The sequence below is a fragment of the Arvicanthis niloticus genome, chromosome 2, assembly GCF_011762505.2.
Source record: "Arvicanthis niloticus isolate mArvNil1 chromosome 2, mArvNil1.pat.X, whole genome shotgun sequence".
In the NCBI taxonomy this organism is placed as follows: Eukaryota; Metazoa; Chordata; class Mammalia; order Rodentia; family Muridae; genus Arvicanthis; species Arvicanthis niloticus.
The window spans coordinates 14,362,637-14,375,278 of NC_047659.1; the positions used below are offsets into that span (position 1 = coordinate 14,362,637).

Consider the following 12,642-nt stretch of genomic DNA (forward strand, 5'->3'; position numbering starts at 1 on the left):
GGACTCTCTTGCCTGCTTGAAAAAAAGTTATTTCCCTAAGGGGAAAATGACAATGAGCCAATTTTATCCTGTATGACTCTAATTTGGATCTGGGGACAAGGATTGCACTTTAGATCTTGTACATGGTTTTCAAAATTAGAGCTCACGTGACCTTCCAAGGATACATAGAAAATGTACATGTTCACATATCTATCATATCTGATTCTAAACTGATTACTCTTCTGATTGTTGCAATGAATGTATGACTGTTTGAGAGGATCCAACTGTTTCCCTGTGTTGTGTTTCATCTTGAGAGGAATGAAAAGGCTTTTCCATGATTCTTATCTAAAGGTATGTGTTCATCATGTATGATAGCCTGTCAGATCAGAAATAGAATATAAACTCTTCCGTATGACCTCATATGTTTGGGCTCTCTCTGTGTTTATCTGTCTATCTTTCTTATTGTCTCTCTCTCTGTTCAGCATGCATTTGACATCTCAAGTTCATACCATAAATGGCAAACAGTTCCCTATACAGTAATTTACACTTGCACCAAGAACCTGCCTAAACTTTGAGATAAAAGAATACACTCCCTCAAAAAATGGTCTACAGAATATTTTTCTTTAACTATCCAGTTTTTAAAAGAAAGCAGGAAAATAATCCTCTTTACTCACATTTAATCTAAGCACAATTTCGACTGTGTTTTATTCCAACTTCTTTCCAAATATATGTGACTTTTTTATGATTACTCCTGATGTTCATATTCCAGCTAGTATTCTTAGCTTCTATATTCTGCTTTCTACCTTGCAGCCAGCATGTCATTTCTTATTTTTACATCATTTTGGGGGGTGTTATGGTTGTTGAACTGGAGGAAACATTTTATTATAGGAAGTTAAATATTATATATGCCTGCTTCTCATATATTCTCCAACATTTACATTTCTATGACTGTCTATTGCCTTGCGTTTTCCTTGTTTCTCAATGCCCCTAGCAATGTACTTCCAAACACTTACCTAAAAACCCACTTTTATAATCTTCTTATGCAGGTTCTTCCACTAGATTCATAGAGCATATATCAGCTTTTTTCATCACCTTGGCTTCTCATGACTTGACATTTTGCAAATCCATGGACACCTACTTTTCTAAACTCTTTTCTGAATATACCATACATAAGAATAATATTGCTTATTTCAACATTGCTCAAAATAGGAAAAGATTAGAAACAGCCTACCATGTACAGATAAATAATTAGCATTTTCATTGTGATAAAGTAATTACTGCAAACACAGAAATTAGTGAGAAATTTAGTATAATTAATTTCAGGCAATGCCACATTAACTGAGTTTTCCCTTTTTTGCAGATTGAGATGGATAATATGTAGGCAGTTTAAAGATGATTTTGACTCAGTTGAGAGGATTCATACATTAACTCTAGTTAAATCCTGGGAAGAGTGAAGAGGCAAAGAGTGAAATGCCAGTCAGAGAGGACAAATTGGCCACTAAACAAGTCTTCAAATAAAATATAACCACAGAGCCATTTCAGCTTCTAGGATATCAACTCTAATTTTATCATGTTCCTTTTCCTGTTGTTAAGTGGTTGCTTGCAAGGGTAGGACATAATTGAAGGAAAAAGAGAGAAATGCCACTTTAACTACAGAGAAAATGTTGAAAACACATAAAATGTAACAGTCTTTGGCTTAAAAACCCAGGTTAAGAGTAAAACCTGTGACATTTTCTTTTACTAAAAGAATACAAGGGATTTCCTTGGCTGATCTTGACATGGAGGAAAAATGAAGTACTTCCAAGTGCTCGGTTATGATGCATGAGACGCTTAGGTTGAAGCTGAGATATTGATATGGAATTGGGGTCATTTTATCCGGTATAGGAAGAGTGATGGAAGAGTGGGAATGTAGATTGGTAAACAGTGTTATTATGGGAAAAACTCATAGCTGCTTGCAAGCTGCGATTGGTACTTTATATCATTGACACAGACTTATGTATTTAATGCTTTGAACATCTGGACATTCTGCTTTCAGTAGTTCTGCAGATCCTGGTATCTTACAGAGCTAATGTAGCTCCATGGGAACCACTATCTGGATGTAATTAATAGCAAGACAGCATTAGGGAAGTAAATCCAAGAAAGTTTAAAAGAAATAACATTGAAATCATGTTGAATATTCTATTGGCTAGTTACAATTACACATTAATTGCTTAATTTAATATATAGTTCTGTAAAATTTAGGCATTGTGATCTGAACCTGGGTTAGAAAATCGTTTGGGTGTTTCATTGTTTCCCTCTAACACACATTCATTTGTTGTCAACTTATACCCCATTCCAAACAGCAACTGCCCATTACTGTGACAAAAATCTTTATATTAGATTAAAACTGACATACTAAGTAGATTTAACTAATGTTATTTTCAGTGCTGGTGGTTCATAAAATGTTTTGACAATGTTATAGGAAAAATCAGATTTCTTTTTTTCCCATTTATTCTTTTACTCACAGCAGAAGATAAATAATATGAGGACTGATAATGAGAGCACTGTGGTTGAGTTTATCCTTCTGGGGCTTCCCATTCAGGCAGAGGACCAAGCTGTATACTCTGCCCTGTTCCTGGCCATGTACCTGACCACGATGCTGGGGAACCTGCTCATCATTCTGCTCATCAGGCTGGACTCTCACCTCCACACCCCCATGTACTTCTTCCTCAGCCACTTGGCCTTCACAGACATCTCTTTCTCATCAGTCACAGCTCCAAAGATGCTCATGAATATGCTGACACACAGTCAGTCCATCTCATATGCTGGGTGCATTTCCCAGGTGTATTTTTTTGCAATATTTGCTGATCTTGACAGCTTTCTTCTTACATCAATGGCCTATGACAGGTATGTGGCCATCTGCTACCCTCTGCACTATTCACAAACTATGAGTCAGAGCCTCTGTGTTCTTCTAGTAGTTTTATCCTGGGCCTTATCCACTGCCAATGCCCTTGTGCACACCCTTCTTTTGGCTCACCTATCTCACTTTAGAGACAATATCATCCCCCACTACTTCTGTGACCTCTCTGCCTTGTTAAAACTGTCCAGCTCAGATACCACCATCAATGAACTGCTCATCCTTGTTTTAGGTAATGTGGTCATCACCCTGCCATTCATTTGCATTCTGGTCTCTTATGGCCACATTGGAGCCACCATTCTGAGAAGTCCCTCAATCAAGGGAATCTGCAAAGCCTTGTCCACATGTGGCTCCCACCTCTGTGTAGTTTCCTTGTATTATGGAGCCATCATTGGACTATATTTTGTCCCCTCATCTAATAACACTAATGAAAAGGATACCATTGTGGCTGTGATGTACACTGTGGTCACACCCATGCTGAATCCCTTTATCTATTGTCTGAGGAATCGGGATATGAAAGGAGCACTGAAATATATCCTTGGCAAGAGACTGTGTTCACAGTGATGTGTGTGGTCTTCCCTCTTAGCATCCCTACTTCCTTCTTCTCTTCTCCCATTCATTCTTTGTTATCTGTCTGAGAATCTTTATGAGGCTCTCTTTCCTTCACTCACTTCTACTTGCAGTTTTCTTGTCTGTCTTTCTATCTTATTATTGTCTTGAGAAGGTTTCTTACAAAATTTATTCATTTTTTGTTTGTTTTGCAGACATTTTACTTGTTTGTATAGTCATTGCCAAGTCTTTTTTATTAGACAAGTTTGTAGCTTTTCTTCTCAAAAGATGACAGAATTATTTCTTCTCTTATTTGATGATTTATTTTTATGTTTCATCATGTAATATACTCTGATTTCTTGGCAGTAACTCTATTCATATATATGTGTGTGTGTGTGTGTGTGTGTGTGTGTGTGTGTGTGTGTGTGTGTGTTACCTACATGTCTGTGTATTATCTATATGTCTATTTCCTGTCAGAAGAGGGTGTCAGATCCTCTGGGACTGGGCTTAGAGATGGTTGTGAGCTACTATATGGATGATGGCAATCAAACCTTGGGTCCCTGGGAGAGCAGTGAATGCTCTTAATTACTGAGCCATCTTTTCTGCCACTTACTTTTTTTTAGTTTTTTTTTTGTAGTTGACATTCAAAAGTGGCAGATATTTATTGGGTATTATGTGATGCTTTAACACATGTAAATAGTGCATAATACCCTCATGAAACAAAGGATATTAATTTACTCAAATATTTACCATGTCTTTGTATGAAATTTTTTACTGTAGCCTTTGGGATACAATATGGTATTTATAATCACCTCACAGTGAAAGATATGGAGACACCTTTTATTCTTACCAAAATTTGGTACCCACTGAGCAACCTATGCTCATGTTTCTTTCCTACTTTACTTGTAATCTTACCCATTTTTCTGAAAATTTTATTATTTGTATAAGGGTGGTGGTTCATAATTCCTTGTCTTTTTCTGATAAGTCTTTGGCCTTGGCTACTAAATAAAGTAAAAATAAGTTGTTTTATATATAAGATAAAAACAAGAGTAAGGCAAGTCCTATGTGAAGCATGAAGGTCCTGTGAAGACAGAAGCAGCTGAGATATCATACTTAGTTTTGAGACTGTGACATAAGCTTCCAGGTGGAGCTGTGGCTATGTGCAATTTTTGCATCCTAAGAAGGAGACTCTTCTTTTCTGAGTGGGTGATAAAGCTAAGAAAATTTCCTGGTATACATGTTTGCCCTGCTGATTTCCTGACAACACAGGTATATGTTGCTCCAAAGAACCATACCTAAATAGGCCAGCTACCCCTGTATACATTCCTTTCTATTGTTTTTAGAGGGTAGTGTGATGGAAGGGAGGTTAAAGCATTTAAAAACTATCATAAAAAGAAGCCTTTGAAAAATTAAAGTTACACCCATGTTTAGCTGTATTGTATCCAAAAGTGCATTCAAAAAAGTGTTAATAAAAATAATCTAAATATAAAGCTAATAAAAATAATCATTGGTTTCTAATACATTAGTATAGAGGAAAGGAGGCATCAATATTTTGAGCAAAATAGATTTTAGGGAAGAAAATACATTGTATATAGTGCTGTAACTGTGGATAAATATTACTGTGCAATTTTTCAACCTAAGTAAACAGGATGGCAAACAAAACAAAGAAAAAAGCAAAAAAAAATGCAAACAACTTTTTAGAATAGAAGATTGATAGGTGGGAGACTAAGTTCTTGGTCCAGTGGAGGCTGGATGTCCCAGTGTGGGGGAATTTGATGGTGGGGAGGTGGGAGTGGGCAGGTGGGTGAGGGCATATCCTTTTGGAAGCAGGAGGGAGATGGGATGGGGGGTTCCTGGGTGGGTGGGAAATGGGGAAAGAGGATCACATCTGAAATGTAAATAAAATATCCAATCAAAAGCAGGAAAAAAACAAACAAAAAGAATAGAAGACTGAACACAAAGCAAGTTTTACTAAATGATAACTAACAAATATTATTTCAAATGAGAAAGATGTACTTTACAAATGCAACTAATCAATACTGGTGTTTTAGTGGTGTTCCATTGTTGTGAAGAAACACCATAACAAGGCAATTCTTATAAAAGAAAATCTAACTGGGAGCTTATTTACAATTTTCATTCCATCAGGGTATCCATCCCATGTGCAGTCACCAAAGGTAGACGCTGGTGTGGATGTCAGGAAGTGCATGCTGACAGGAGCCTGATATAGCTGTCTCCCTAGAGGTCTGCAAGATTCTGACATATTCAGAGGAGGATGCTCACAGCTAACCATTGATCTGATCAAGACCTTCCAATGGAGGAGTTAGAGAGAAGATTGAAGGAGCTGAAAGGGTTTGTGGCCCCATGAGGAGAGCAACAATACCAACCAACCAGAGCTCTCAGAGTCTAAACCACCAGCCTGGGAGCACATAGGGAGGAACCCATGGCTTCAGCTGTATATGTAGGGGAGGATGGCCTTGTTGGGCATAGGTGGGAAAGGAGATCCTTGGTCCCATGGATTGTGGGGGAATTGGAGGGTAGGGAAGTGGGAGTGGGGGGTTAGGTGGCGGCACATCCTCAGAGAAGCAGGAGGAGGGGGATGGTATAGAGAGTTCCTGGGTGGGGGCAGGAGAAATGGGGTAAGGGGATAACATCTGAAATGTAAATAAAATATCCAATTAAAAAAAGAATTAGTCTGTAGTCTGAATGCCATGAATCAGAAAGGCATGGCATTGGAACAGTAGTTGACTGATTTACATCCTGATCCAAATGCAGAAAGACAGACTAGTATGGGCTTTTGTGACTTCAGAGTCCCTTCCCAGTGACACATGGCCTCCAACAAAGCCATAGCTCCTAATCCCTCCCAAACAGTTCCTCTAACTGGTGACAAACCACTCCAATATATGAGCATATAGGGGACATTTCCATAAAACTATGACAAAGGAGAAATGGCATGTGAGTCAAAAGGTTATAACACCATGTAAATTTTCAGAAATCTGAAAAGTATCTAAAATAATTATAAGTTTTCAAAGATGTACTAATTGAAAACTCTGCAGAGTATCTGAGAATTATTATTATGTCATCTGCTTGGTGATAGTTTGTAAATGTAACATTTCATTTTTTCTTTTTTTTACAAAAATAATGGATGGCAAATTACTGCCCACCTGTCATTACGATAGTTCTGTAACTCACCTATTTAGTATCTGTGATACAGGTGGCTGGTTTATTATCATCCAGATTTCTTACACTACTAGTACTGATACTTCCAGGGGAACTATGGCCACAGGTAAGAAGACACTGTCATTTTCTGGGATGTTTATTTGGATCCCTTATTGCTGTAGGAGATAATTAAGCCTGGTTCTTGTATTCCAATATAGCAAAAATCTGCAATCTCACAAGGATATGGGGGACCTTCAGAGCACTCATATTTCCTATTACTATTTTACAGAGTTTGTGTGTATGTGAAATCCATGTTCATATTTGCCATGGTTTCCAGTTTGATGGTTTTTTTTTTGTTACATATTGTATTGTAGACTTTACCAGGCACTTCATGTCATGTGTGAATCCTTTATTGTTCATTCTTTATATTTCAAGAGTGTCTCCCATTATTGTAATGACCAAAATTGTAAGGACCAGAGCATCAGATGGATTACAATAAAAAACTGTCTTCTGTACATGACACAGTTAATATAGTCACAAATGAACAGAAGCAGTGGCTACTAAGTTCTATACAATATTAAAATGCTAGTACTAAGGTGGAGAGGAGCTACCAAGAACACAATCTAGATGAGGACTTACTGAAAGCTGATGGCTATGGGGGAGTGAGAATCCTTCTTTCTGATGTGGACCATTGGTTGATTGCTCAAGGTCCAATGAGTGGTTCCACATCCATGCACATATGAACAGTGCCAATCAAATTTATCAGGTTATTAAAATGTAATAGGACAAAAAGTTGGGAGGCATTTGTTCTGGGGGAACATGTAAGAGTTTGTTAGATATATGTGAATGGTCTTATTTCACTGAATATACATGTATAAAATTTTCAAAGAATAAATTTAACAATAAAAATAAAAAGTAAAAAACCATCTTTAAAAATACATATTTTATGTGTATCAGTGTATGTGTATTACATAAATACAGGGCCTGAGGAGGCCAGAAGTGGACATTAGATATCCTGGAACTGGAGTTACAGGGGGTTGTGAGCAACTATGTGAGTGCTGGGCACTGACCCATGTCATCTGCAAGAGAATCAAGTGTTATTAACACTGGAGGCATCTCTCCAGTTGCCTGGTATATTATTGCATCCATCAAATGTTTGTTTTCATTATTTTATTGATGAAATCACCTCACAATGATAAATATTATGGTTTATTTACAGTAAGAAAGGAATGTGGTATTTGGGAAAGGACAGAGGTTATAGAAACAAAGACTTGTCCTGTTTTCAGAGACTCTGTAAAAGCAAAAGGAATACTCTAATGTACTAGCTCCCACATATACTGAGATTAATTCCAGCTCAACACTCATGTGCCATGAGGATATCCAATTTCTTGTTGTTGTTTCTTCTTGGGCATGAGTACTTAACAAACCATGATCAACATTATCCAGCAACTCCCCAACATCCCACAGGAATGACCACTAACAACCAACTCCACCTTTTAGGCCCTAGGATTTCTATATCATCTGAGCTGTCCCCAGAATTAAAAACATCACCCAATCACAGAAACTACCATGTCCTTACTAGAAGATAAGGCAAATCATATTCAGCTGCTCTGGCCAATCTTAAAAAGCCTCATATCCACACCTGGAATTAAAACAAAAATATATTTTTATGATGTCTTTGTGTTTTTTTAAACAAAAACTCCAAAATTCTCACTACAAAGTGGTTCTAGGGAAGAAGGATGGTATTGGTGGTAGTGGGGACTAGATGAAGTGGAGGTAGGTGAAACTAAGGTTGGTATGAAATGTTTGTAAACACACTAAAATTAGGCATAGGTGTGCCACAGGAAATGGAAGGCAGAGGGAATAAGGTGAAAATCCTCATTGCTGCTGGTTTTGCAAGAAGGTGCTTCTAGGAGAAAATTGGTGTTGGAATCTCATACGATGGTCCCAGATGTCTACAGCCTGGGGAATTATAAGTAGAGGTGTTGACTGGAATATGGAGCCCAGAGGATGTGCATCAGACCTCATGAATCCTGGGATTCCTGGGAGATCTAGTTGGCAGGTGATTGGATCTTGGCCAACTCATCTGATTGTTCCAAGTGGCAGCAGACCTTGATTGATGCGGGCAGACCTGTGGCTTTGGGAATGGAGTACAGAGAGGACAGGGCACAATTCACTGATTTTTTTGTGTCTTTGTTTTTTATTTTATGACTTTTATGTATGGTGTATTACACTGATAGATTTCCATATGTTGAACCATTACAATGTCTCTGGGTTGAAGCCTGCTTGGCCATGTTGTATGATCTTTTTGATGTGATTTTAATTCAGTTTGCTAGTATTTTTGAGTATTTTATATCAATTATCATGCTCTAAAGTTCTTTTTCTTTCTTGAGACCTTGTAAGGTTTGGATATCAGGGTGACTGAGGCCTTCTATTTCTATAATTTAGAATATTTGTTGAATAATTTGAGGAATATTGGAATTAGCTGTCTTTGAAAGTCTGGTACAATTCTGGATTAAAGCTATCTGAGGTTGTATATTTTTGGTTGGGAGACTCTTGCTTACTGCTTCTATTTTCTTAGACATTATAGGATTATTTCAATTGTTTATATGATCTTGATTAACTTTGGCATCCAGTATATATTAAGAAAATTTATTTCTTTCAATTTTACAATTTTATGATTACCAGTTTTTAAAGTATTACATAATGATACCTTTTATTTCCTCATTGTCTGTTATATGTCTCCTTTTTCATTTCTGATTTTGTCAAGTTGGATATTCTTTCTCTGTCTCTTAGTTGGTTTGAATAAAGGTTTGTCTATCTTGTTGATTTTCTCAAAGAACCTGAGAGGTCTGACTGAAACTTAATTTTATAACAAGGCCTAAGTTTCAGTTTTCCAAAGAAGCAGGCAAGGCTTCTAGAAAAAAACACAGACAAGGGGCCATTAATCAGAAATGTCTCTGATATCTAGCCAGGAAAGATTACAATCTCAAGGACGAAGAAAATTCATGGAATTTCTCTAAAACCTAACTAAAATGGTAAAAACTAATATAACAAATTAGAAATAAATTAATGTAATTGCTGCTTACATAGCCTAACATATTAAAAATTACCTAACCATCCCTACAATTCTGCTAGCTCCACTTAAAGGGAGCCTGAGAGCTCATCTCAGTATTGCCATTTAATATGAATGACTGATTGCTGAATGCTCGTTGTTTCTGCAGAATAAACGCTCTTTGCTTTTGCATAGTATTTGAGTTTGAGGTCTTCTTCATGATGCTCAGACCCTTCAACTTGGTGTATTAGTCATGAATTGATGAAGTCCCCATGACTTGACAGTAGAGTACTTTTTAAGAGAGTAATTGGCTCTCTTCCAACTCTGAACAATGCACCCTTTATATCTTCAATTCTTTTCACCTTTGTTGACTGCTACAAACTTGTTTTTTTGGTCTAGTATCACTCCCTGTTAGCATATTTTCTCAGCAGGTATCCCAGATCTCTGACATCTCTTAGATCTTGAGATATTCAAGGCAATTTCATGTTTACACATTCTTGTTCCAATTTCTGGTATCTTTTCATTTCCTCCAACGTGCTTGGGTCATATCTCCCACACTGCCTTCTGTAGCACTCCAGGATCTGGTTCTTTCTACTCTATTTGCTGCTGCTATTCTTGGTGATCATCCCACAGTACTAGCGTATACAATATGCTGGAGTCTTATGCTGTAATAAGGCTTCAACAGTACTCACTCTAGGTTCCCTTCATAGTGCCAAGCCTCAACTTCTTTGCAAGAACCCTTCAGTCTGGGGCCATCAACTACAACTGAAGCTTTACCTTTACCAATGACCTTCCTTGGCCTCTCACAGTTCCAAGCCTCAGTTGCTATCCATGACCCCTTCATGCTTTCAAAACCAGTACCACCTAGTTGATAAGAATTACACATTACCAATACCTGCACATAGGTATAACCATGGCTATTATGGAACACAGCTTCTTTGTGCTCTCAGAAAATACTTTCAGAAGTTTTTACTTCAGTGATTCTGGTCTCTTCTTAATCACCTCTAATTTCTTAGCTAAATCTAGTCAGTATTTGCTTCTATTTTTGACTCTAAAGGCAGAGCCTCATGGCTGAAGCTGCCAACTTTTGCTGCTTGCTCTAGCTTGAAGATTGCCCCCTTATTCTATTTCATTTTTCATTGCTTAAGCTTCACTGTCCTGGAACTTGCTCTGTAAACTGATCTTAAAATCAGAGATCTACATAGCTCTCTCTCCTCCTATATGCTGGAATTAAAAGTGTGTATCACCACGCCTGGAGTTAAGCTTTTTTCTACTTGGACCTTGCTCTGTACCAGGCTGGATTTATTCTCAGATATCTTGTTCCTTTTGTCTTCTGGGAATAAACATGCGCACTACCATGCCTGCACCTGCACCCAAGCTTTTCATGGCCACTATTCCTCAATATTTAGATGAATAGCTTGTATCCTCTCTTTCTCAACTGTAGGTCATTCCAAATTAAAAATCCAAATAAAAATATAATCAGGTTATAATGCCTAACATGAAATAAGTGTTCCTTGTTCAACTGCAAACACATAAAAAATAAGCTTAAATGGGTGTGATCTTGCTCAGAGGTCACCAATCACGTAATCTTTTATCTCCTGGAAGGTAAGATTCAGCTCCATTCTACGTCTTGGTTCTCCTTTATTCATTGAACCATACATTTTGTACCTTTCCTTTTGAAGCTTGCTATACTTGATCAAAATGTTCATCAAGAGACTAAACAAGAGAACAAAGACTCTGGTGGGTTTTTATGAGACTTCTTGGTCAATGCAATTCATGTATATCTCTTTACCTTAGCCACAGGTAGACTCTTCAGACAAGGGCAAAAAGCAGCCACACTCTTCACTCAAATGCCACAAAAAAGTCTCTAGGTCATATACTGAAGTTTTTCTATGCTGAAAACTCTTGTGCCAGGTTTGCTGAGTTGAAATCACCCTCAGAACCTGCTCATCATCCTGCTCATCAGGCTGGACTCTTACCTCCACACTCCCATGTACTTCTTCTTCAGCCACGTGGCTTTCACTGACATCTCTTTCTCATCAGTCACAACTCCAAAGATGCTCATGAATATGCTGACACACAGTCAGTCCATCTCATATGCTGGGTGCATTTCCCCCGTGTATTTTTCACAGTTATTGAAAGTATTTTTAGCTATCCTCAGACTTCCATGGGATATGATCGGTATGTGGCCATCTGCAATCCTCTGCACTATACTAGTCTCTGTGTTCTTCTAGTAGTAATATCATGGGCCTTATCTTCAGCCAATGCTCTTGTATACACCCTTCTCTTGGCTTGCCTATCTCACTTTAGAAACAATACCATTCCACACTACTTCCATGGTGTCTCTCTACCTTGTTGAAGCTATCCAGCTCAGATACCACCATCAATAATCTGGTTATACTTCTTTCAGGTATTGTGGTTGTTTCCTTGACATTCATAGGTATCCTGCTCTCTTATGGCCAAATTGGAGTCACCATCTTGAAAACTCCCACCATCAAGAGAATCTGCAAAGCCTTGTGCATATGTGGCTCTCACCTCTGTGCAGTTTCTTTGTACTGTGTTCTTTGTAGGAGCCAATATTTGCTTGTACTTAGTTACCTCATCTAATAACACCAATAACAAAGATGTTATTGTGTCCGTGATGTACACTTTAGTCACATCCATGATGAATAAATTTATTTTATTTAGAGTCTGAGGAATCGAGAAATAAAATGACTGAGAAATATTCTCAGCAGAACAAAATGATACACATTCTGCTTCCCATTATCTGTCTAGGACTCCTCCTTGATTGGAACCTGTAAAATTCTCTCTGAATGGCCATCTTAAAGATATTTTAATCTGAAACTCTTATGTATATCTTGAATGTTACACTTACTTCAATTTAAGATTCTTGATCTTGATAATCTTGGGAAAGGAGTTTCCAACATATATATTGTCTTAATTGTATTTTCCTTTGCACATGATACCTTTCTACAAAAGGTTTAAAATTCAATGTAATACTCTTCAT

The 12,642-nt window shown here is 37.6% G+C and overlaps 1 protein-coding gene and 1 pseudogene across 2 annotated transcripts; both read left to right on the forward strand.

Moving 5' to 3' along the window:
• Positions 1-206: 206 nt before the first annotated feature.
• Positions 207-5,111, forward strand: LOC117703932 (olfactory receptor 1J21-like). 2 transcript variants are annotated; one of them, XM_076928231.1, is made up of 2 exons: positions 207-330; positions 2,486-5,111. In XM_076928231.1, exons 1-2 carry the CDS (start codon positions 238-240, stop codon positions 3,437-3,439), a joined length of 1,047 nt encoding a protein of 348 aa, XP_076784346.1. In that variant the 5' UTR covers positions 207-237; the 3' UTR covers positions 3,440-5,111. The 2 variants fall into 2 exon arrangements, with proteins under 2 accessions (XP_076784346.1, XP_076784347.1); XM_076928232.1 differs by having other exon boundaries at positions 211-330; positions 2,489-5,111.
• A 1,451-nt stretch (positions 5,112-6,562) lies between these two features.
• Positions 6,563-12,330, forward strand: LOC117702880 (olfactory receptor 1J21-like; annotated as a pseudogene).
• Positions 12,331-12,642: the final 312 nt, after the last annotated feature.

Coding starts and splice junctions, on each gene's coding strand:
- LOC117703932 (XM_076928231.1), top strand. CDS start 238: ATGTATGACTGTTTGAGAGGATCCAACTGTTTCCCTGTGTTGTGTTTC. Junction 331..2,485: donor TCCATGATTCTTATCTAAAG/GTATGTGTTCAT, acceptor TTTTACTCACAG/CAGAAGATAAATAATATGAG.